At 49.3% G+C, this 25,696-nt stretch overlaps 2 protein-coding genes across 14 annotated transcripts in view; both read right to left on the bottom strand.

Moving 5' to 3' along the window:
• The window catches only part of SMURF1 (SMAD specific E3 ubiquitin protein ligase 1), a 45,542-nt gene extending 37,632 nt beyond the window's left edge, over positions 1 to 7,910 (bottom strand). For both annotated transcript variants that reach the window (XM_065031408.1, XM_065031409.1), the window contains exon 1: positions 7,647 to 7,910. In XM_065031408.1, coding sequence (XP_064887480.1) covers positions 7,647 to 7,701 — 55 coding nt within the window. In that variant the 5' untranslated portion in view covers positions 7,702 to 7,910. The remainder of the gene's footprint in view (positions 1 to 7,646) is intronic.
• A 2,782-nt stretch (positions 7,911 to 10,692) lies between these two features.
• Positions 10,693 to 25,696, bottom strand: part of KPNA7 (karyopherin subunit alpha 7) — a 51,280-nt gene continuing 36,276 nt past the window's right edge. For 5 of the 12 annotated variants that reach the window (XM_065031369.1, XM_065031362.1, XM_065031363.1 and 2 more), the window contains 13 exons: positions 25,137 to 25,295; positions 24,658 to 24,740; positions 24,342 to 24,481; positions 16,951 to 21,890; positions 16,158 to 16,292; positions 15,538 to 15,623; positions 14,798 to 15,066; positions 14,258 to 14,340; positions 13,474 to 13,737; positions 12,883 to 13,116; positions 12,392 to 12,574; positions 11,534 to 11,683; positions 10,693 to 10,909 (listed from right to left, as the gene is read on the bottom strand). In XM_065031369.1, coding sequence (XP_064887441.1) covers positions 10,829 to 10,909; positions 11,534 to 11,683; positions 12,392 to 12,574; positions 12,883 to 13,116; positions 13,474 to 13,737; positions 14,258 to 14,340; positions 14,798 to 15,066; positions 15,538 to 15,623; positions 16,158 to 16,292; positions 16,951 to 17,016 — 1,551 coding nt within the window. In that variant the 5' untranslated portion in view covers positions 17,017 to 21,890; positions 24,342 to 24,481; positions 24,658 to 24,740; positions 25,137 to 25,295 and the 3' untranslated portion in view covers positions 10,693 to 10,828. Of the gene's footprint in view, positions 10,910 to 11,533; positions 11,684 to 12,391; positions 12,575 to 12,882; positions 13,117 to 13,473; positions 13,738 to 14,257; positions 14,341 to 14,797; positions 15,067 to 15,268; positions 15,457 to 15,537; positions 15,624 to 16,157; positions 16,293 to 16,950; positions 21,891 to 24,341; positions 24,482 to 24,657; positions 24,741 to 25,136; positions 25,296 to 25,696 lie in introns of those variants that run through there. The other 7 variants (XM_065031370.1, XM_065031364.1, XM_065031361.1 and 4 more) reach the window with 6 other exon arrangements.

Below are 25,696 nucleotides of genomic sequence, written 5' to 3'. Positions count from 1 at the left end.
TCAGTCTAACCGTTAGAGGAAATAGGCAGGTTTTGTGGAAGACAAAAACACAAACATATGAAAAGGTCAAAGAAAACACTATTCCTCCTAATTCGCTCGTTCAAAAAATGATGGTTTAGCCCAAAGAATGAAATGTATTGAGAAAGACCTCCTCAACTTGAAGATAAAGACTGCATCCTATTGAAAAATATTTCTTTACCTGCTACAGGTTACCAATAAAAGCAAAAAGTACTGCACGAGAAAGATAATACCATGTTATCAATGAAAGAAAGAGGATCAAATTCTATTTTCTTCAGCAGGGCTTCTTCATAATCAACTGGGAAAGAAACATCTACCATTCAAAAAAACCAATCAAGGCTAAAAGTGCACATTAGTGAGGACGTTCAGGGGCACATAATATTCCTGGAGTATTCTGGTGGTCAATAATACTTGAAGTTAATAGCGTGGTTTAACATCGCTCTTTACTCGTAAATGGGCTGCTGTGGGTTCTGACAAGAAAATCAGGAACCAAAGTGTAAAACAGAAAATACACACACCTAATTCCACGGGATTTCCCATCATTTCTGATTGTCGTAACAGGACGATTTTGGATTATAAGCTTAACTCATTTGAACCACTTCATCACACAACGGCCAACGCCAAGGGCCGCGATGCTGAGCCGGGTCCTCTGCCCGTGGTTGTCCCCTCCAGCTGTGGCAGAGGTGAGCACAGCTGGAACTGCACAGCTGAGGTGAGCACAGCTGGAACTGCACAGCAGAGGTGAGCACAGCTGGAACTGCACAGCAGAGGTGAGCACAGCTGGAACTGCACAGCAGAGGTGAGCACAGCTGGAACTACACAGCAGAGGTGAGCACAGCTGGAAGGGCAGAGGTGAGCACAGTGCCACGCGCTCACTGGGGGCATTGTGCATTATTTTAGCCTTACTCCCACACAATAATGGATTGTTTTACTCACAAACAGAGGAACAAACCCTCCATTTAAATACTTTCTGCTAAATTCTATTAGTATGCATGATTGTGGCCATATCCTCAAGAAATAAAACAAAAGCAAACAACAGGCAAGAGGACTTTTGCTGGGGGAAGGGAGGAAGAGCAAACCACGCTCTGCCAGCTCTGTCTATCTGCGCTGTGAACTGGGTAGCCTTGGGGATTTTTGCCTGCTGTGCTTAGTGCCCTTGACAACAAGCCAGTTTGAATTTTGGCCTTTAACTTGACAAAAATGACTTACTGAAGAGGAAGGCATCAAGCTATTACAGCCCTGTGGAGAGACTCTTTCTAAAACAGCATGCACGCTTATTCTGCCAATTCAACTAGAGTATCGTCAAATTTATCATCCAGTTCCTGTAGCCCCAAATATTCCCAATGCAGTTGCCAGTTCATAAGAGAATATTTGAAAGAAAAACTTTCAACATTTTTGCACTGTCCTCCCATTGTGTTGCATGAGTTTCACACAGAATGACAGAGATGAAAAACAGAGAAAAATATCCCCAGGGATCTCCTCTCTGGAACTACTGAATTCCCCTTCAAAGAGATGTGAAGCAGTTTATAAACACATAGCATCTTAACCTGTTATGGACCTACTGACTCTTCTTCAGCAAACATAGTGCTGGTTTACTCTTATATTACATTAATACTTAAATAAATATTTTATAAATTGATATATGCCAATAAACAGGCTTTAGCAAAGCTTGCTGCTTGGTTTAAGGAATCACTACACTCTCTCTTCTCTGTTTTTCTTTCCCAAAATCAACTCCTCCTAACAGAAGGCAACACATGCACACACCTCAGCTTTTCAAAGTCCAGCACCTTAGTCTCAATTCTTGAGCTAGACTCACATGGAGAAGCCGGATCCGCACTGAAGTAGCTGAAACGTGAGCACAGGTTTTCTTCTCGCGGTGGGTGACAACTTTTTGGCCATGGGGTCAGCAGACTGGCAAGGAGATTAACATCTGGAGTCACTGCAGCGATATCTGCAGGAATCCTTTTGTAAGAACCTGAAACATCATGATGCGAGAGCGGCGCAGCTTCCTCGCTACCAGCTGCCACACGTGTGCTCAATGGTGACTGTCTGCAGGCTTAACTTTGGGCTTTCTGATATCGTCTCACCTTCTTCAGTGTGTATATCAGGGTAAACCGCTAGAAGTCCTCACCATCAAAATAGGAGGCATCTCGGTGTTGGCAAGAGCATCCAGGACTATATGCAATATACATAACCTAAAACCTGAACAGATTCACAACAGGAGAAACATCACGGTGGTTGTCAACCAGACTCAAGATCTCACCATCTCCTTTTCCCTCCCCACAACCGCCGGTGTAAGAAAGAACAAAGCATTTCCAGTAACACGGAGACACAAGCTTGTTTTGCTCTGGGAGAATAAATTGGCATCAGCTTTCATGAAAAATATCAAAGCACTAATACAGGTAAAAGCTTGCAGCGACATTCCAGAATTTGTTCCTCTTCACACTAATATTTTGGCCGTTTCCAGAGGAATCACCATGGAAAAACATACCAAAAAGGATAAAATTCCTAATTTAGGGAAAAAGATGGCAGATGGAACAGTCTCTTCTAGCCATTGTTTTTTTATATTCTCTTCACTCAAGTCTTAAAGTGAGTTGCTCTGCTGTGTATCTACCTGAACTTCCCATGCGTATCACACCAACTGATTTAACCATCTTTTCCAAACCACTCTGCCCTATCACACTACCTCAACCAACAGGGCAGCCCAGTGAGTAGTTAACTCTAGAACCATAAATAGCAGCAATTAATCTAACCAGATTAATCCAACGTTAAGCATGTCAACTGGACTTGCTTCAAGTTGGGCAGTGATCCACGTAAACCTCCAAAACACAAGTGGACGGTATTTCCATCCCATATTTCTTCACCCCACCAAGCAAACCACCGAGGGGTCTCGTTTTTCTTTATTGAGGGTGGCAGTTTTAGCGGTTTCCGAGTTGCTGTCAGTAAGACGTGTACGTGACACCGCAGTGTAAAATTGGCTGAGAAATTGGAAACACTGCTTATATCACCCCTGAACTGATGCTTAATTTTGCAACCCAAAGCATGATGCTACAAAATTTTAGAAATGTGATAAAGCCATTTAAGGAAACGGATGAGAAAACCGTTCTTAGAAGAAATCACTAAGTAACCGCAAAACATCCCAAATTGCATTTCTTTATATGAAGATTTTCAATTGAGAAAAGAAAGTTTCAAGTTAGGAATAAAGTAGTTATTGTTTCTACTTTCCCTTCCCGAGGGGGATATTCAAACGAACTCCTTGTGGAGATTTAATTTACTTCCACCAGGACAATGGTGCTGGCAGAGCTTTGGCTTACTGGGAACCAAAAGAGGAGACTCGCTACCCATAGGCTGCCCAGAGGAAAATGCAGCTCTGTGGATCCCACTCCGGCTGCTGCACAGGCTGCTCTCTCCACTTCACCCAGGAAAGCAAGATTATTTTGTTGTTTTTCCTTAAAGTCCCATAGTTATACACCCCAAACCTCTTTGAGATCCCCATCTGTAACCCAGTGTCTTCCTCATGTACGAACATAAAACTACAGACAACCTATCAAGTATTTACGATGTCTGATAGAAAGATCCCTACACAGATATTCATTGTTTCTGAACAGGGGCCATAAAGCTGTGCAGGTCACCAATATTAGTGCTGCTATTGATCGGTCAGTTAACTTTGCTGCACTGATCAATATGACATCAGTCATGAAAGAGAAGCAAAACACACTGATATTTGTGACACATTTTAACCCGGGCCTTTATAACAATCATACACGAACACCGCTCTTAAGGCAATGGAATATTTTATTTTCTACTTGAAGCCACTGTATTCTTTTATGTATTCCTTAAATTACAAATAAAAGACCCAAAGTCACCCATTTGCCAGCTACTAACTGGTCAGAGTTTGTAGACAGGACTTCCCTAAACCGTGCTGACCACAGTGAACCGAAGGGGTGTTCAGGATTCTCGTCTGCGTCACCTTTTTCCCTTCTCCACCGCTGAGCACCAACCACCATCAAACCTTTTGCCTACAAATCCCCTCTGACCCTTCCCCACACCTCCCAGAAACCACCCGCTTCCCCATCATCATCTTCACACCTCCCCGATGACAACCAGCAGCCAGCTCTGCCCAGGATAAACACATTTTTACACTCTCGAGTATTCTGAAGCTCGCTGAGATGCTTGGAGACAATTCTTTGTGTTGTCCTGTTACACCAACTCCGGTTTTTCTGTTAAAGAAGCTGGTTTTGCCATCAGCCCTCAGCACAGCTGTCTGCCCTTATGCAGGAGATGCTCCCCCCTCCCTGCTCCAGCTCTGAAGTGATCCGTAAAGTTTAAAGTAACGTTCTTTCCTTCCCAACCTTTCCTCAGTGGTACCAAAAGCCAGCCAGCTTTTAACACCTCAGCTGAGACACTGCTGAAAAGCTGGTACCGATGAAGCCAGAACACAACTTGCAGCTTTTTTTGGTAGAACAGTTACATGTTTAGTCCACTTCTTCACGGTCTTTGCAGCTCCATCTGCAACCTTCGCCCGCGAGCTACCTGGAACAATGAGATGGCAGTTTTCATGAGCCCTTCTGGGTGACATAACAGTATGAGCAAGACGCCTGGAAGCCTTGGAGATGATGAACCCTTTGGAAGTTCCCCAGGGAGCAGCGACTGCAGCAGCAAACAAAGGTTCCAGAGCAGGACATCAGTGAAAAAGGGACACGTGCTCCAGGAAGGTCCCCTGGCCTGCGGATCGTGTTCCTCCCTGACCTGGCACGTCCCCGTGGATGTTTCCAGCACATGCGCTCATTATACCACTCGATTATTTCCATCCTCGTTTGGATAACTCCGCCGCTGTTGCACTACCCCGATGACAGTGCGGATACAAAGAGACCATGGATTTAACGAGTTTTACCTTATTTTACCTAGAACTGCCCCAAATGGCCAGAGGCAAGGCCAGCAACATCTCTGGCTCCTGCATCACCAGCAGTGGCGAAGCCCCAGTGGAAATAAGAGGAACGGGCTTTTGGAGAAACTGAGATACGATGGGAGATCAGCATGTTTGCGATCCATAGCACACAAAGTCAATTTATCCTGCCATCCAACCTACTCGCTGATTTTTAAAATTATAATTATTATTTTGTATATTTCTAACCAGGATGCGTTATTTGCCATTTTACTTCAGCATGATTGTATCAGGATAGCACTGACACCATTCTGCATAAGCTGGAAGATCATCCTTTCTGATAATCAGAGGATCGAGAACTTTTAGATATATTCACATAAATAAAATAATCCCAACACTGCTAATACAAACACTTTTCTGATATACAAGGAAAAGAATGATGTATTTAAGCATGAAATATTCTTCCACTGTTCACTTCCCATTTACAAAACAGCACTCACAGGCACCTTCAGCCTGAGCAGCACTTACACAGCTGTTTTCAGTAATGCAAAACATAAATGGTTTCTAAATCCCAGGAAACACAATGCAAGTAGTAAATCACAACAGAAAAGGTCCTCTGTCTTGATTTCAATCCACTCAAACCTCCCAGCAGCGAAAGAGAGGAGAACACCAAAGCTATGTGAGCTACAGCTCTTTGAAACAGGTAAGTCAGCACGCCAGCCTCAGCAAAGCCAAGAATACAGCACTGCCTAACGATTCTAAAGCTGAACCTCTCCCAGAGCAATTTATTTTTTATTAAATACAGCAATTTTTGTCACACCACCCAGGTTTCGCGCTCGTAAAACCAGAAGATGTGTCTGAGCAAGCAGGATGTTTCTTCAATACAGTTTAAAAAAGAGAGTAAAAAATAATAATCCACCAAGTTGCTCAATAAACTGAAACTTCAGTCACTTCCAGCAAACATTCTCAGCTACAAGACTAGTGCATGCTGAAAGTAAAAAAGCACTTTAATGCAGCAATCAGCCTTTAAAATCAAACCCAACAGCTTCTCCGTTATTTAAACGGCATCCTCCAGCTCAGAAGAAGGGCTACGACCACGGCATAAGTTACTTAACTCACAGCATTTTTATTAACTGACTTGCATAAAAATAAACCACGTTAATGACCGAGTTGACATTTAGTACACATCGCCAAAAACTCATTTCACTTCAAACATCATCCATACATCCTAAAAATATTTTCAGCCTTCTCACGTCCAAGAAAAGGATTTTCAGATTTACATTATCCTCACAACCTTTGGTCTTCTAAAGCACAAGCAGCGCAGAATCAAAAAAAGGATTAAAAGCAGGATTTTTTTTTTCTTAAGAGCTGCTTCTGATTGATTGCGTTATACGCCAGAAGCAAGTTAACCTGTAACTGAAGTATAACTAGAGCTGCTTTCTCATTATTTGACAATGTTTTATGCAACCGCAGCTCTACATAGATCGATGCCGGTGACTTGGAGTAGCACCGCGGCTCCCTTAGCCCAAGAAATTTCCAACCATCCACCTGTTGCCTTTGAAAGACCGGGTTGGGCCTTATTTATTAATAATTCAAACAGCAGCCTCAAGAAGCAGAAACTGTGTCTCTTCCCACTAAAGAAGCAGCCTCGGCATCGACCGGAGCAGCTTCCAGCTGACTTAATCCAGATCTTTCAAGGTGCAACATAAATTGGTTTATCCACCCCTGCACCCCCGCAGAGGCCCCGTAAGGAGGCAGGACACTCTGCTTTTGGTGTCACCTCTGGCTCGGGGAAGGAAATTCAAAAGTGGATTGCACAACTTGCGGTGTGAGAGTTGTGAGGAAGGAGAGGAAAAAAAAAATGCTAAAAGCAACTAAATGCATGTTGTCTCATTAGCAACCACGTTATCCCCCTCGGCACACAGGAGGCTGGGGGGTTTATCCACTACAGCAAAGGCAGGCAAATGACAAAAGGCTTTGCTGAAAGCCAGGCAGGGGGGAAGGCGGCCTGGAAATCCTCCCAAGGAAGGGGCAGGTGGGACCCTGGGAAGGGCAGGGCGCCCTGGCTTGCCAGGGGGTGTCACAAGGATCCCCACCCATGGGGAAGGTGCAGAAGAGACCCCAGGAAGGAACACGGTGGTCTGGGGGAAGGGGGACACAAGGGCACCCCACGGGGGAAGGTGCAGAAGTGACGTGAGGAAGGGCAGGGGGGGCCTGGCCTGCTGGGGGGTGTCACAGGGACCCCCACCCACCCAGGGAAGGTACAGAAGGGACCCCAGAAAGGGGCAAGGGGGTGGGTGTCACAGGGACCGCCCCGAGGGGAAGGTACAGAAGAGACCCAAGAAGGAGCAGGGTGCCTGGCCTGCTGGAAGGAGGGAAGGGGGGACAGGGGACACCCCCCTCAAAGAGCCGCCCCCCCCAATTTGTGTCAGCCCAACAGGGCTAAGGCGGCCGGTGGAGTCCACAGCAGGGGGAGCGGGGAGGGCAAGGAAAAATATAAATAAATAAGATTTAAGAGAGACCCCACCGGGCCACGGAGGTGGAAGCGAGACTGAGAACCGGCGGATAAAAGTTAAGGAACGATCGGAGCTCCGCCGTCGCCGCCGTCTCGGCCTTGGGCCCGGCCTCCCCTCCCCTCACAGCGCCAGGCCGGGCGGCCGCCCCCTCCCCGGCCTGGAGAGGGGAGACCGGGCCTCGGGAGACAGACACACAGACACACACAGCGCCGCCGCCGCCCCGTTACCTGTGAGGCGGATCTTGATGCTGGAGCCGTTCCGGCGGGTACCGGGATTCGACATCGCGCCGGGAAGCGGCGGCAAACGCCGAGATCAACCGGCGGCCCCACGCAACCCCCCCATGCGGGCCCGCCCGTTCGTGGCGATGCCGTTGAGCCCCGGGCTCCGCGATCCGCCGCTCGCCTCCGCCGCCTCAGCTGCCGCCGCCGCCGCCGCCGCCAGCCCGACGCGCCCGCCCGGCCCGGCCCGGCCGCGGAGAGCGCGCTGGCCACGCCCACGGCCCCGCCCCGCGCACGGCGCGAGGCTTGTGACGCCAGCACGCCGCGCCGCGAGGCCGCACCGCGCCGCCATGATGGGAAGGTCGGAGTGGGTGAGTGGGTGGCGCGCATGCGCTGGACGACGCGCTGGGAGGGAGGGGCAGCGCCCCCTGGCGAGGGGGAGGAGGCGGGGCGTGGCGTGTGGGGCCTGGGTGGTGACAGAGGGTGCACAGGGGGGTGACGCGGAAGGTGTATGAGGGTGTACAGGGGGGTGACGCGGAAGGTGTATGAGGGTGTACAGGGGGGTGACGCGGAAGGTGTATGAGGGTGTACAGGGGGGTGACACGGAAGGTGTATGAGGGTGTACAGGGGGGTGACGCGGAAGGTGTATGAGGGTGTACAGGGGGGTGACGCGGAAGGTGTATGAGGGTGTGCAGGGGGGTGACGCGGAAGGTGTGTGAGGATGTACAGGGGGGTGACGCGGAAGGTGTATGAGGGTGCACAGGGGGGTGACGCGGAAGGTGTATGAGGGTGTACAGGGGGGTGACGCGGAAGGTGTATGAGGGTTCCCGGGGTGCGGCACAGAGGGCCGGGGCGATGACATATCGGGTGTGTGTGGGTGCACGGCATGGGGTGACATGGAAAGTGGCACGGCTGGCGTACAGGGGTGCACGGGGTGACATGCAGGGTGGTGTGCGGGTGGCATGGGGGTGGCATATAGGGTGACATGTAAGGTGATGTGCAGAGTGCATGGGGGGCCTGGGGGCGGCATAGGACATGGTGCAGAGGTGACATGGCTGTGGTATGGGGGGGTAGAGAGGTGTATGGAGGATGCAGGGAGGTGGCAGGAGAGCTGAACCCCCAGGTCCCTCAGCCGCTCCATCACACTTGTGCTCCAGCCCCTCACCAGCTCCGTTCCCTTCTCTCAACTCGCTCCAGCACCTCAAGGGCTTTCTTGTTGTGAGCAGCCCAAAACTGACCCCAGGATGTGAGGTTTGGCCTCAGCAGTGCCCAGGACAGGGGCACAATCACTAATAACAGCAGCTGTGCCACCACAAACACCACCTACACTTCCCTTGCCCAGTGGCTCAGAACAATAGACACATACTGATAATCTTTAGCAAAAGGGTATATTTTGATCTGTATCACATTCAGGGCTACAGGGACATTATTTTATTGCAGCTTAAGGACACAATGGTGGAAGCGAGCAGCTTTGCTCCCAGGGCTCTGCATAACAGCATCTACCACAAGCTGATCTGCAGCACACACAGGAAACAGAAGTCAAAGATCTTTGCCCTTTCTCTTCCAGCTTGCTTTGAGTCAGCAGAGCATCAGCAAACAGCAGCCACACTGCCCAAGCGCCCATAGGGGACAGCCCTGTCATGGTCCAAAGTCAGGGTGGCCACACAGACCCCAGCTCCGGTCTGTGTCTCCATTTACACTGAGGAAGCACCTGCCTCAGATTCGTTTTACCTGGTGAAATCTGACCCCCTCCAGATGCTGCATCAGCCCTGTCAGCAGTCAGGAGGTGCAACAGCCAGGCCAGTGTGTGTCAACCCATAGGCACAAACAAAGATTTTCACAGGCGCTTCTTTCAGCCGCGTGTTCAGGCATTGCTTTATTGCAGTTTTCAATTCAGAGCTTTGGATCCAAGAAATAAAACCCAAGAAGCACTTTGCAATTCATCAGCTCCAGCATTTTAGTGTTAAACAAGCAATAACCCAGCTCCTTGGAGGACACAGAGCACAACCAGACTTTAACTCCCAAGCCCCTATTTTTTTTTTCTCTCCTAGGTAGTCTGGAGAGAAATATATAAATCCTCTGGGTTGGAAGAAGTGGTTCTGATTCCTGGAGAGAAGATTTTTCCCTTCAGATAAACCTAATCTGTCAGCTCACCTCCTGCTACAGCTGAGGAAGCAAAGCCCTGAACCCACCCAGGATCATTTTGAAGAGTCAAACCTCCCAGAGCCAGCAGCAAGAAGCTGCCACCCTCATCAGATATGGAGAAAAGCCCCTGAGATACCTTCAACCCCTGGGCACTGAAGGGTAGAGCCTTCCACAGTCCATCAGCATTACAAGGGTGGAGCAGCATCCAGCAGCTTGTTAGGGACCTGCAGCATATTTGTGCAGTGCATCCACTAGCAGAGCAGTACCTATAGCTGTAGGGATAGACACAGGACTGGACTCAAGAGCCACATCAATTCCATCCTCACCTTCTGCTCAGCCTGCAGCTAGAGACCAAAGCTGGAGGGCTGGGAGAGAGGGAAGAGCCATGGAAACCTGAGAGACAGGTTTGATATCAAAGGGCAGCTCTGGATCAACGGGCTCCAGGCTGGGCTCAGCATCTGGGAAGCTACAGCTCCCATGCAATAGCTGTCCCCAACACAGCTTTGCTGCCAAAGGACCAGCATTTAACTCAGCAGCTTCTTTGTCCAGAACCCAATACTTCCACAGGGGGTGGATTAGGACACACAGGTGACAGTGACCCACCTTCCCCTGGCCAACTGCTCTGCTAGGAGCATCTCCTCCCAAGTGGAAGGTGAAACACCTCTTGAACAGCGATTCAGAGGTTCACCCACTCCAAGTCTAGCCTAGAAACTTCAGCACAAGCACAGAGGCCGAGCTGGATTTGATGGTAACATCCAGCTCTCCAGCAGCTTAATACAGTGCAGAGAGAGTTTCTGGTTGCACTTTCCACCCAGAAAACATTCCTGCAGGGCCTTAGACACTACACAAACACTATAGACCTTTTTTCCAACATCAGTTTGAGAGGGGAAAAAATATCCAGGGCAAGAAGTACAAAGCCAGAAGTGCAATTTATTGATAAGTTTCAGAAGTAAAAAGATTGTATCTTTGCTCCTCTTGGTTTGGATGCCTGAGCTTGACCCAGGACATCTCCACCCACCAGTTCAGAGCCATACAGTGCTTCATCTTCAGAAGTTGAAGTCTTGCTTCTTCACTGAGAAATCATACAGTCCATCTTGGCCAGTCCCAGGCTCCAGATCTGGATTTTCCTATAATAAAATTGAGAGCCTTCAGTTAAAGTTTCTGTATCTTAAACAGAAGCTTTTTGTACCAGAGTTTGCCTTTTTTTCCCCCCCAGCAGCTTACTGTTTCATTCTTGTTAAAACAGCACCCCAAACAGCTTATTACAGCAGCAGGAGAGATCAGCTTCACTCTAAGACAAGACTCTTGCAACTGCTGCTTGTGTCCTGTACACTTTTTCCATAAGTTCATTAGCATAAGAAGGGTCAAGTAATCCAGATGGAACCTGAGCATGGTTATCAGCTGAGTAGGAGGCTTCCACTCATACTGACGAGCTAGCTCAGCTCCAGAGGAGGAAACTTCTCCACATTTGGTATTCAGATCAGCAACTGCAGTAACTCCAGCTGATGCTGGTTTAAATTCCAGCAGCAAGACGCTATCAAGGCATCTATAGCTGTTGTGCAACTCATGAGCTGACAACTCGGAGCTTCTTTTACAGACCTTTAAAAGCAACTAGAACAAGCTTGAAGGACTACTCTAGTCATGTAGAGGTTTCTTCCAGCATCCCATTTCAGCTTCCTTAAAGTCTATGCCTCATTCCACTGTCTAATATCTTCATATTTTCAGATGAGAAACAGCAAGAGCTCACATACCTCACCAGAAAAGTATTTCTCTATGATATTCAGTGCAGCTCGGTAGACCGTGTTGTTCTCGTGGGTTTGCAAGGCTTCAATTTTCTCCAAACCATCAAGCTCCTCCACCAGCAGACACAACCTGTCTGTCTCTCCCAGCTTCTCAGCTGCCTGTGACATCAGATAACCACACAGGAAAAATATCACATCACAGTAGTAACAGGGTACAAGATGGTCTTTACTGTAAGAGCCTGATCTAAAGTCTAAGGACACAGTCCCTACCCAGTCCCAGGGATGCAGCTAACCAGTCCCTGCTGGGATTACTGCACAGTGGCTCAAGTGCCAACTAGACAAGCTGGCCCAACCCTGCTCAGTTACATCCATACTCTGAGAAGCAGCAGGTGTGACCTGCCACCCACAATTTCTTTTGCAAAAGCCATTTCACTGGTTTGAAGGTGCTACAAGGAACAGGCTTTTAAGTAAGAGGCACATAGACATCAGCTAGAAGGGAGTAAAAATATCCCCAGAACCACTTCATTTTTCTGCAGTTGCATGTCTGCCAGACCTTCACCTCCGTCCAGCTTAGAAATTCACATACACAACCTCATTTCCTTTCCAGGAAGGCAACAAGAGTCACAGCAGGACTTTACTTTCCAGAAGGAGACTAAAGTCACAGCAGGTGAAGAGGAACACTTTGGGAACTCAATCTCATCAAGCCCTTTGGACAATCTGAGGATGTCCAAAGAACAAGTTAGACAATGTGAAGTGTAACTCTTACTCCCACACATCAGTAGCTGCTGTAGGAACTGTTCCAGCCACACAAGGGCTCACATCTTGCTGATTTTCTGGTGAAAGAATGCAAGAAATAGCAGATCTTACCAAGAAGAGATTTGAAATGGTATCCAGGATGATCAGGATAGTTTTGCTGTCCTTGGCCAAGAGCAGGTTGAGCAGAGGTTTGAGGACTCCAGACCGGACAAGCTCCACCATCTGTTCCACAGTGCCTCCTGTTGTGAAGTTGGCCACAGCCCACACAGCTTCCTTCTGAGCTTTGAAGTCCCCCTGGAAGAGCAGCACAAAGACTCTCCCAGGCTTTAACATCACTCCAAGATCAGTGCAAGGTGAGGATAATCACTTCTCCATGTTCAGTTTGGACTGACCCACCTTCCCTAGATCTTTCAGGGTGGGTGGACACTGACCCCTGATTTCATGCATGTGTACTGACAAGTCTAAGTGCCCAGGCTGTTACAAGGATCAACAGCTTTGAAACAGGTTGCTCAGGCAGGCACACACTGAGTGCTTCACAAATAAGGCATCGCAGACCTCATGAACTTCAGCATTGTTCCTGCAGTGCTGCACCCACCCTTTACCTTATCAAGCAGCTCCACCAGAGGTGGCAACAATCCACAGGTGATGAGTTGCTGGATCTGCTGGCAAGGCCCTGCTGCAATGTTACTGAGTGTCCACGCTGCTTCCTTCTGTATAGTTGGCTTTGCATGTCGCAGGAGACAGGGCAGGACAGCCAAGACACCAGCGTCAATAGCTGCCTGGGTCTGCTCATCAGTCCCTGTGACCACATTCCCAATGGCACGAAGAGCTGGAGTCTAGACAGAGATTAGAAGAGATGAGAATTCTTACCTTGAGGGATACACACCAGAAAGTCTAGCGAGATCCCTCACTAAGTGCTTGATCCTTCAAATAAGGAAAGCATCATGGGTGATTACTGTTTTATTTACAGACCCATCAGCCTCCTATTTTGTTCTAAGCAGCTTTACAGTCTATCCAGCCTACAAGCCACAGCGAGCTGGAACAGAGAGTAGAGGCTTGACCAACAAGATAGTAGTGCAGTCTGAGGAGACAGCAGGCCATGGTAGCCAGAGTAAGGACACACACTTCCCCGCCACCCCCCCCACTCAGATGTTCCTACATCAAGGGAAAAGAGACTGAAGATTGTTTCCTACCATAATGATCAACTCCGGGCTAGCCATGAGTTCCACCACCCTTGGGAGAATCCCTGTATCCAGAACAATTTGGATGCGATCGTTGGAACCATCGGTCAGATAGGAAACAGCCCAGCAGGAGTCAGAAATTATTTCCTTGTCCTCATGTTCCATGAGGCAGATGAGGACGGGCAGAATCTTATTCACCGCATCCAGAGGAGGGTAGGGGTTCTTGTTCCTACAGAGGTTTGACAGTGTCCATGTGATGTTCCTCAGGAACCCAACCTGAAACACAAGGGAGGTATAAGATCCTCACTGTAGTACCAAGTGAGGAAGAAGTAGCACCCTGCTTCTGGTCCCCACAGCTCAGAGATGTTATCAAGCAGCCTTCTTAATAAGGGCTGAGGCTTATTTGAAGAAGACAGATGAAACAGGTAGAGTGAGTAGAACAATCCAGCAGCTTAGAGCTACTCAAAAAGAAGCAGGAAAAAGCTGGAAGGGCAAGTTCAGCCCTTCTACACACATACGCAAGTCTACCTTGCACCAGTTTCATCCAATTCCTAGCTTGAGATGGTTGAAGCTGGGTAGGAAAGCTAAGACTAGAAGACACCACATTGAAGATTCTCTCCTTGGCATCCCCAGCTTTGTATATGGCTCACAGACAGGGTCATTAAAAGCCGTTTAGGACATGGTCTCATTCAATTATACAAACAGGTTGTTGTTCATAAGGCAGATGACAGACCACCATTCACCCAGTACCCAAGTGATTAAGAGCTGCTAAGTCAAGAAAATGAAGGTTATTTACTGGAGTTACAGGTGACACCAGAGCCAGCAAGGGAGGAACCACACTGCAATTGATAAGAGCATCTCTGTATAGGGCACCATCACCTGTACAGATAGAAAAATGGTCATTTATTGCATCTGCCCAAGTCACAAGACAGTCAACAAACAGCACCCAGACCTGCAGGCACCAGCCAGGGCTGGGTGATTTGGGCTTCCTCACCAGCCACACACCATTAAGTATCTTCCAGTGGGGAGGATTTACGAGGTAGACTGGAGTGCCATCATGGCTAGTTTGTGTTGGGTTAACCAGACATAACCCATTCTGTTCTCACTACTGACAACACTAGTGGGTTAGACCATCCCAGCAGGATGGAACCTCGCACTTGGCTGAGGCCAAAACCCTCTTGCAGAACCATCGCAGGCTCTAAGGCCATGTGAAAGGACTGAAGGGTTTCAAGAGGGGCAGCAGCTTGGAGACAAAGCTATCTTGAGGAGCATCAACACCACCAGCTCCCCAGGACCTGGGCAGTGATCCTCCACATGCCTGGAGACCTCCACTTACCCGCAATGTTGCCCAGGGCCCACACAGACTGCTCGCTGATGTGCATGTGTGGGGAGGATAGGAGGGAGATGAAGGCTGGGATGGCACCTCCCTCCACCACTGCCTTGGTGTGGTCAGAGTTGCCAGCAGCAATGTTAGTCAGTGCCCAGGCTGCCTCAAACTGCAGAGAAGCATTGTCAGCACAGGTCAGGAACTCAACCAGCCTGGGGATGATCCCCAGATTGATGATCTGATTGATGGGGGGTTCTTTCTGCCTGGACAGCATTCTCCTGCAAGAAAGGACAACACACAATAAACCATGCAGTGCCATGGCAGACCATAATCCTGCTCAAGAGACATCCCTGCCACCAGCTGGGTGATGGTGGCACCCTGTGTTCCCTCCAACCCCCCCTAGCTGTGGACAGGCCTGCTCAGCATTGACTCTTGCAGAGCCAGGCTCTCCAGTCCTTGTCCTGACCAAGCCTTCAGCACCTGATTTCTTGTGGAGACCAATGTGGTCTCTGCCCCAGCACAGGGAGAAGATCCAGGAGCCACAGCCAAGCCCTTGGTTGGGTCCAACCACACAGGTCCCTGCCCAGGACCGTGACAGAGCTAAGCAAGGCACACAGGGCACAAACCCAGCACCAGCTGAGGTTCCTCAGGGCAGTTCAGGTTGCTGAGCTCCTTCCCACTTTGGCACCTCTTCAACCAGGAAGAAATGCCTTCTGCTGGCAGGATGCACCACAGCTCCCTCAGCATACCTGGCGGCCTGCGTGGCCTGCAGCTGCAGCTCCTCATTGCTCCCATTCACAGCTTCAACAATTTCCTCCAAGGAGAACTGAACAATCTGTCACAGAGAGTGATTCAGAGTCAGAGAACAAGCCAGGGCTCCCTTTGGTTTAATCTCTGTAGCCCATCAGCCGTCTAGACCCAAGTCAGTCACCACTTCACATCTGAGCAATGTCTGTTCTTTATGCAATGCAGTTTCGAGAGGAGGCAGAGAATCCACAAAAGCCTTCGAGGCAACTAATCCTTATAATCAAGCACAGAAGGAGTCACTGACACACCACAATGGCCCTGTGAGCCCAGTAATTACTCCCCACTACACAGGGAACCAGACAGGAGCTTTGCCAGCTCCCAGCAAGCCAGAACACCAGCCTGCTCTACCTGTCATTGAGGCAAGCCACATGGGACATCATGTCCAGGAAAAGGGCTGGTGAGTCTAAACCACTCCAACACCAGACATGGTGATCAGGAACAGCACTGGCCATTTAACCCAGGTCACTTGAGCTGCACTTAGTAGTGGTCCAAGGCGGAGATGACACTGACTGCACAATCTGCAGCACTGATCCTGCCCAGGTGCAGAGCACCCAGCACTCACCTCATTTCTTTTGTCTTCTGGAGAGAGGTTCTCTTCCATCAGACTGAACGAGATGTTCCTGCGCTTCAGGATCTGCTCATCCTTCTTGGCCTTTCGCAGCTCAACATTCACCTCCACCCTCTGCCTCCGCAGGTCCTGGAGAGGAGAAGGCACCATGCCACCAGTGTCACGTCACCCAGGTCCCCAAGGAGCTCACTCAACCCTCTGCCCCAAGTGTCCTACACAATGGGTGCAGTACCAGCATTCGCTCCCAGGCAGCTCCTTGCTATGGCCTGAAGGGTTGTGTGGGAGATGGGAGAGAGAGAAGCCTCTCAGTCCCTCCCAAGGACATGGGCTACTGGGTGAACCAGCAACCAGTGGATTATTTTAAAAGTAGATTTGCTGAACCTGAAAGGCAAACCCTTGTCTCCTCTACTGGCTTAAAGCAAGATGACAGATCCTGCGGGCTGACATCCCACACTAGCCCCCTCCACACAGGGATAGCCGCTGCCAAGAGCTCAGCAGGCTGGAGCTAAACCATCTCCCTTCTCCAGCACCTTCATCAATACAGCTCAGAGTCACCCACCCAGAACTCATGTCCCCCTTGCCTGTGCCACTGCATTCCTCCCAGCCCAGCCAGCTCCACACCACATCTCAAAAGCTCACTGAGCATCCCTGCTGGCAGAGCCCCCCCATACAGGTAGGTCTGGGGATAATTGCCTTCCAGAAACCTTCACATCACCTCCTGCCAACAGACAGACTCTCCCATGGGCTCCAACGCTGTCCCAAGGGGCTGGCACAGGTGGGTACTTACAGCTGCGTTCTTGCCCTTGTTCTTGAACTGCCTCATCCGCTCACTCTGCTTGGCCAAAACCGGCATCTTGACAGCTTTGAGAGAGGTGACAGCCAGAAAACTTCACGTGCCTTTGGGGTTCAGGACAGAGCAGCATCAGGTCACAACTGCACAGCAACATCCACAGAGGGGTCTGGGACCCCCTACACCCCCACCGACAGCCCATACTACGCATGTCGTCCCCAGCACATGAGATGCTGGAGCTCCCTGCCCCAAGCAGAGCTCCATAGCACCCTCACATGCCACAGATGAGACAATGACCTAAGTGAAACCACAAACTACAACTTAACATCCAGGCAACAGAAGTTACAGCTGCTGCAAGCCCATGAGGACACCAAACACAGCAATTCTCATAGTCACAGCAACACCACCCTCCTCTGGTTCTGATCCCAGGGCTTTTACATTTACTTAGACAGAGCCCAAACCTGCCAAAGCCTCTTTCCTCCAAAAGCATCAGCTTAAGCTCCAATTTAAGGACAAGCAGCCACATCCAAGCCTACCCTCTCACCCCAGCACACAGCCCAGCTTGGCTTCCTACACCAGAGACACCCCAAAAGGAAAGACACAAGGTCAGACGCACTGGCACAAAGTGAACAAGTCCAACTAAGGAAACCCCACTACTGGTATGGATTGCCAGGTAAAAAACATTAAATAGGAACAGATAAAAATAATTTATAAACCTCTCCTAGCAAGAGAACCACAGAAATACACACAAGACCAAGAGCAAGCCTTAAGAGCTTTTTCAGCAGAAAAAGGAAACAACCAAACACCCCAAAAAAAAAAAAAAAAAAAAAAAAAAAAAAGAAAACCCACTCACCTCAACTCTCTCATACCTCAGTGCCCTCAACTGGCTCTTTTATTGCCCCCATGGAGCCACGTACCCCCTCGTTTTCCCCCATGATTGGCTCTCCCCAGACCAGCCTCCCCATTATCCCCAGCTGCTCCATGGCCAACTGGATGCAGCTGGAGGAGGATGGAAGGTGATGTTCTCCCTCCTGGGCCATGCTGCTCACCATCCCCATCTCCTCCATGCATTTACACTTTGTCCGCTTTGGCCTTTTTTGTGGCCAGACCCTTGGTGGGAGCTGACAGGCTGTGCCCCTACAATGTCCCATGATGTAGGGAACAGTCTGGGTGCTGCCTTCCTGTCTGTGCACAGGGAATGAGGAGTACAGGGGATGGGCAGGCCGGGGATGCCTGGTTTTTGACCAGGTCACGGGAAGGTGGGGATACAGACCAGGGGAGCAGCCGCCTTAGGTTAGTGGGGACCAGCTGAGTGGAGGTTGCAAGTGGGATGAGACAGGATTAAGAGACGTGGAGCAGGAGCAGGCACTGAGCTGCTGGTTGGCACAGGTGGGAGCCCAGCAGGGACCTATTATCTCCATGAGTCCTTTAGATTTTGGCCAGCAGCTGCTGGGCATCTCTTATCACAGTATGGTATGTGTCTATCACAGTCTCCATCACCTTTCGTCAAGAGATCGTTTGCATTTACAGTGCCCTAACGCCAGTTCCATGCTGGAGCTGCCTGCACAGCTTGTCCTCCACCGCTCTGGCCAACGTGGACCGCAGCGTCCCTGCCCTCAAAACAACCCCTTGCAGCGGGGCTTGGCTACAGCTCTGGGCACTCTGAAGTGCTGAAGCAATCCTGCTTTTACAAGCCCTCCAAGCCATCGCCCTTTTTAGCAAAGCCCCATAAAACCCACCCTGTACCCCTCCGTGCACACAGAGGTGCCAGCCTGGTCCAGCCGATGGGGAGAGGAGTAGTTTGCCCAATGGGTAGGGAAAGCAGCTATTAAAATATTTAATTAAAACCCAATTTTAAATCACTTGACATCTTTTTCTGCACAGTAATTCAGAGCAGGAGCCTGGGATTGCTGCGGAAAGGCGGGTGGGAGCAGCACTGGAGCCATTTCAAACCAAATTATGTGTGTGACATGGAACAACCAGTTCTCTGTGAGGCACCTTCCAGCATGAAAATACCTATGGAAACACACTATGCGATACCCAGGCTGCTTTAAGTCCTGGATTCAAATCCCAGGGCCCTACCAATCCTGCCTTTCAGGGCAAATGAAACAAGTTGTACGAAGCTTTGTGTGGAAGGTGATGGGGGGAGGTTTGAGAGAAGGCGTTCAGATAAATCTGTTGTTTGTGGGCATTAAAAAGCCAGTTGTGCTAATCCTAGATGCTGTCTTTTTAAGCTTCAAGTGCCATCAGTTGCATTATCTTGTTTCTTGGCTGCTTGAGAGAGGAAAATTACATTTCAATTGCTTTTTAATTCAACTTAATCTGGTGCAAAAGTTAGTGTGCACCCTCTAATTTTGCTTTCTGAGCGGTTTGTTTCGGCTAATTCCTAATCAGCCAATGCTAAGTCAAAACAGGCCTGGCTCAAGCTGAAATAGATGAGTCCTTGCAACCTTTCCAAGCAATTTAATTAAATTGGCTTAACATGAAGCCCCGAGAGAAGTGGGGGCTGCCTCCTGCTCAGCCAGCCCCAACAGCAGCCTGTAGAGCTCTCTTGCCCAAGTGCTGTGGGACGTGAATGTGCAACAAGGCTGTGAGGAGTTGATCCCTATCCCGGGCTGCTCTTTTTCCTCTCTGCCCTTTCCATTCCCTCTCCACCTGCCAAGTGCAATCAGACCCATCCTGTTCAGTCCCCTGTCACTGCCAGCGCAGGGAGGGAGAGGATGGGGAGAGAAAAACACACGTGCAAATTGATGATCAACCCCTCTTCGGTCACTGATGGCATGAGAGGTGGCACTGCCGAGCACGTGGCCCCATGAGCCGGCAGAGGATGAGTGGGGCTGAGTTCGACCCGCGCTGAGGACACGGGCAGATCGATATTTGCCGAATGGGAAAAGGAACAACCGCTGGAGCACGAAAAAAAAGCCCCACATTTCGGTTTTCAGCATAATAAGAGGGTATCACAGCTAATGGAGAGGAAAGGAGATAAAACCTTAAATCTACATGACAGTGTCCCCTGAGCTCAGCCTTGTGTGCTCAAGCTGAAAATCCACGTCGTGACAGGTATGAAAAGCTGCGGTTCCAGATTAGAGGTTTTCTGTGCGGCTGCTCTCTCCCACCCGGCCACCCTGCACCTCTTGCTCCCACTGGGATGGCTATTTACACTGGTGGCAGAGTTAAAAATTCCAGTTTTAAACCCTGAGACAAAAGCACTCGTTGCTCTTCCTCTGTTTTTTTCGTGTTTCTTTAGTCGGTTTACCCTCAGTGCATGTGGAGAAAGGTGCTGGTCAGGAAAGACGTTGGTACGTGACGTCTCTGCGCAGGGTTAGATGAGGCAGGAACGGCCCCGGCTCCATCGCGGGAGGTTGCACAGCCACAGCAGCTGGTCCGAGCAAACCTTCTGTGAAAGGAGAACTTCACCTGGCAGAGAGCGAGCGAAGGCAGCGGCTCCTGCCAGCCCCCTTGAACGCCTGCGCTCAGACAGCCCCTTGGATCTGTTAGCTCTAATGTAGTCCATTAACACCAACAAATTAATTTTACTTATTTGTTACAGAAACACCAAGGAAATATCTGTGTGATTTCCTGAACCAGCTGCCGAGGTACCTGCTGGTGGATGCGGGGCAGTTCCCGGGTGTGGCAGGGATGGAGCCTGGAAATTCCTCCTTTTTTGGTTGGGATGCATCTTCCCGGTGCACGACCCCCCGGCTCCTCCCAGGGAGGAGATGTCAGTCCATGGCCACTTCCCTGCCACCAGCCATGAGATTCATTTCAGTCCTATTGTTCATGCAGCAGCCGCGGATTTGAGTCGAGATCAGAGCTGCATTGTGCCAGGCACTAAACAATCACATAATAAGTGACAGTCCCCATCCTTTACACTCTATCTCATCAGGACACGCAGACGGTGGGGGGAGGGATTTATTGTTATCCACATCTTATTGCAGAGTCAGTGGCAAAGCCCATCTCCACAGCTGGATTTTCCAAGGCTCAAGGTGCAGCTTGTTGTTTCCCTTAATTTAGTGTAGCAGCCTCAAAAAAGCAGTCCTGGTTTTTCTCCCCCTCCTCTGCTTTCCTCTCCCTGCTCCTTTGCAGCTGGGGAGCTGTGGGGCTGCATCAGTTCAAGCAGCTCATTCAAAGTGAAAGCAACACATGGAAACACTAATTTGGTTAAAACAACATTTTGGTTAAAACAACTGCTGCTGTGGCCACGCAATTGTTTGAGCGGTAGACAAGGAGGAGAGGTGTCGTGGAGGGTGGGTGGGAGTGCGACATCATAGCTGGTGTTGCCGGCAGTTACCACAGGTCAAAGCAAACTGGTCCCTAGTCATAGAATCACAGAATCATTTCGGTTGCAAGAAACCCTCAAGATCATCGAGTCCAAACATTAACCGACCCCTGGCATTACCCCATGTCCCTGAGAACCTCATCTCTGTCTGTCCAGCCCTCCAGGGATGGCGACTCCAGCACTGCCCTGGGCAGCCTGTTCCAATGCCCAGCAGCTCCTTCCAGGAAGAAATTGTTCCCAAGGTCCATCTAAACCTCCCCTGGTGCAACTTGAGGCCGTTTCCTTGACACAGGGACACAGTGGGGCTCTGTGATGGGGTGGCACCAAGAGGAGGGAAGCCTTTCTTAAAGGCAGCTTAATTTTTCCCCCTAATGCCTGGGAATTTTGCCCGTTAAAGTGGGTTTGATAAATACCAGTTCTGCCGTGCTCGCCTGCTGCACTGTGGGACAACTCTGTGGGACATCTCCATTCCTGCCACCATAGTTCAAGTTATCAAGTTTTTATTTGGTTGAACAAATAGACTGTTCATGCCCAATCCTTTGAGGAGGTTACACAGAGTAGAAAATTTGTCCCCCTGTGCGGTGCTTTTCAAAGCAAACTGTTCTTCGGTGCCTTTTTCCAGCCAAAAAATGGGATCACTCACTCAGAAAGGTAACTGCTGAATGAAAAAGAAGAAAAAGTCACATTGCTATTATACAGCAGAGATCTATATTTATTGATAAAGAGGCCTGGCAGAGCTGGGAATTCCCTGGGAATGAAGGACAAGGGAATTGCTGTGCGGGAAGACAGCTTGTAAAGCGGGTAACGCTGTGAAGCGTAACACCAACCAATGGTGCCGTCAGTGGGGCTGGAGCTGGGGGAGCTCCCACCGATGTGACTGAGCCCTGGGAAGGAGAGGAGGCAGGAGCGGGGTCAGGGGATCCCCTTTCCACTCCCCAAACCAGCCCTGAATGTGCCCGAGGCAGCTGGTGTAAGCGGGAGCCCCAGCAAACCAGCACAGCCCTGGAGAGCCGGTAACTCCACACCAGGCTGAACATTCAGGAACTAATTTTAACTTCTAAGCAGCATCCTGTCTGCCAGCCGCGGAGGGATTAGAGTAACAGTTTTTGGAATTATTTAAAAATAACATCAGACTTAATCATAGCTATTTATTAAACCCATTATCCTGTGTCAGTTATGGGACACTGGTTTATTCAGCTGCGGAAACTATAATCACCTATGGCCAAAAATCTTAGAGGCTTATTTATTTATTTATTTTCCTAACAGGAACCAGTAAGAATTATTCCTTTAGCCCCTGAATCTGTAACTTGAGAAACTGGACCAGAGAAACCACCAGTGAATTTGGGGGTGAGGCACAATAGAGTGATGGAGAAACCTTGGATTTACTGAAAAAAACACATTAATTCCGTATAAATCATGCGTGAGCTTGCTCCATGGCACCTAGTGGGAAAAAGGCTAAGGCCTTCTCTAAAGGAGTGGAATATCTTCTAAATCATGTAGGGAAGAAAAAACACATGAAAACACGAGAAAACCTAAATAAATTATAGGGTCTTGAGCTTCTGGATGCCCCTTTGCTGTCAGGGAGTCTGTGTGCAGCTTAATTAAGATGAGAAGATGAACTTTCCCATTGCCCCTGCAGTTTCTCACCAGTGAGGGCTGCCATATGTCTACCCACCTTGCTCCAGCACCTCCAATGCTCACAGCATTTCAACAGAAATTAGTGGTTTTGTTTAAAATGTGTATTTAGGGGCCTGCATTTGAAAGCCATGCTTAGGAAATGCTAAAAAGAGGATTCAACATGTGGATTCCACCCAATCCTAGGAGCTGAAGATAATTTTTGCTAAGCGCAGGGGTGATTAATTGTTTCTGTCTCAACTGCTTCATGTCTCATACACACATTGATTTGGTAATGAGCTTTTTTTTGGGGGAGGGCAGTAATTACGTCTCATTGTGCCATCACCTCCCTGCCACCCCACCGCTCTGAGGTCTGTCCTGGACAAGGCGATGGGAGCAGCTCCCTCAGCACCAGCGCAGACCCTGGCCAGCACCGTCCAGCTGGTGGGATCCTCCAAGTGTAGTTAACTGGGGATTAGATTTGTAAAAATATTTCCTAAAATTCTGCATGACACTTTGAGTGGGCATCTAATTGCTGTGGTCATTCTTTCTGAGGCTGAGGTACAGTATACGGAACCATAGAATCATTTTGGTTGGAAAAGAGACTCAAGATCATCAAGTCCACCCGTTCCCCCACCCCTGGCACTGCCCCATGTCCTTGAGAACCTCATCTCTGTCTGTTCAACCCTCCAGGGATGGTGACTCCAGCACTGCCCTGGGCAGCCTGTTCCAATGCCCAACAGCCCTTTGGGGAAGAAATTGTTCCCAATATCCAACCTCAACCTCCCCTGGCGCAACTTGAAGTAATTTTGTCCTATCTCTTGCTGGGAAAAAGGGCAACAAGGGGAGGAGGAATGGCAGAGCCCCCTCTCATCCACTCCACTTCATCAAACACCACGGTGAAGGCCCTGCAGACCTGCTAACAAAGCTGCTGATTGCCCACGGTGAGACCATGGTAGTCACAGCCCATGGTGAGAGGTCAGGCTGTGGGTTTTACTGGTGTCCTCACCCAGGGGTGATTTGCTCCCTATCTGAAGAACGTTTTCCGATCTGAAACAGTCATGGTCCCCATCATCCCTTCAGGCAGGAAGGCTGGACTCTTAGTATCACCTTAAGATGATGAAGAAATCCGTGTCAGAGCAAGAAACTGAGCCCACACCAAAGGCAAACATCCTGCTTAGCAGACAATTCCCTCCTGCCGACCCACGGCACGCAGGGCTCGCCGTGGGTTGCTATCAGGACATGTCACAGCACAACATGTCTCCTCCATTTTCTATAAGAACCTTCAAAAACCTCCTCACTGGATAATATAATGGTTGTAACGGGATGTGGCTGGATGAACCGGCTGCAGCCCAGGCCGGGCTGTCACAGCGGGATTTGCAGAGCACAGTGATATGCTGGAGAACAGTGTGGCCAGGGACAGCACAGGACGGGGTCTGTGCTATGGAAACTGCAATGAGATGTCATTAAACTCAGCAAGAGGCATCCTACTTACTCAGGAAGCAATTTGGCCAAGTTGTAGCCGTTGCTGATCTGTCCACGGGCTGAGCGAGCTTGTAGCTATTTAAGGTTTGCCATTTTGACCTGTGTCACTTCATGGAGAGATCCGATTGCTCCCTTTGCAGCTCACTCCTCCTGTGCGGCCAAAACAGACACTTATGCACGTTACACATCACCGAACAGGTCAGAATCCATTACTTATTTAGTGCATTTCATGCCTTTCTCTGTCTCCCTGAGAACTGTTTACAGCCTTCATTCACAGATTCAAGGTTTGAAATAATTACCTAAAGAGCCCAGAAAATATTACTTACTCCAGATACATTCCTGAGAAGTTAATCAAACTGGCCAGGGTTTCTGTGGTATTATTCTGCTCCTGACAGGACATGCTGAGTTCCTAGAATCAGATTTTCAGGGTGACTAGTCAGTTACAAATTCAAGAGGTGGGTGTAACATGAACTCTGTAATTTTCACCTCAAAGCAACTGTTTATCTGAATCTTCTTGCTTGGAAACTCAATCCCAAGCCACCCACAATGGCAATACTTGCAGAGTAACCACATCCCAGACACTCCAGCTGATATAGCAAATATAGCAGAGAAATACACAAAGCTGGTACAGAAGCGGTTGTTTTTCAGGGCAGTTCATATCCATTGAGCAACTGAGACAAGCAGGACGGTAACACAACAGCCTTTATCCTCTCTGCTTGTAGCAAACACACAGAATTTATTCATCGTAAACACATAGAAATGATTTTTAAATGAATTTTTCATTCCATCTCAAATACGGCTGCACCTGCCAAGGATTCAGGCTGAGGTTTGTCCTGCCACCGATGAAACCACCTCGGCAAGAAGGGCACAGCCCAAACCGTGACTTTGAATGAAGCTTCATCAGGTGGTCCTTCTGTTGCAGCCTCTTGGCCCTGTGCTCCAGCAGCTGAGTTCATAAAACATCCTATAAGGAAAGGGAAGACAAGGAGAAATCCCCACGGAACAAATAATTATCTGATCTCTCCTGAGGGACCAAAGCTTTCCCAGTCAGGCTCCCAGCACTGCAGCCTGCTGGATTTATGGGTAAGGAAACGTCTTTTAAAACGTTAAGCTCTGGTTTAGCAGCCCTGAAGGAGCCTGGGCAGCCCTTGTGAACACCCATATTCCAGGACCGGGGTGCAGTGGGAAGGTACTTGCTGTGTGGGATTGTGGGGAAGGTTTGGGGTGGAGATCAGGAAGGACCATCTGACTCCACAGGGCAGAAACTGCAGGCGGAGGCAGAAAGAGAAAAGCACGATACCTGCAGGCTGACATAAAGCCCATCTGGATATATATATATTCACTGTGTTTTATAACAGGGAGACT

This window comes from Columba livia, chromosome 15 (genome assembly GCF_036013475.1).
Source record: "Columba livia isolate bColLiv1 breed racing homer chromosome 15, bColLiv1.pat.W.v2, whole genome shotgun sequence".
Lineage (NCBI taxonomy): Eukaryota > Metazoa > Chordata > Aves > Columbiformes > Columbidae > Columba > Columba livia.
Note: the sequence above shows the minus strand (reverse complement) of the source record. Positions and strands in the feature narration are given on the sequence as shown.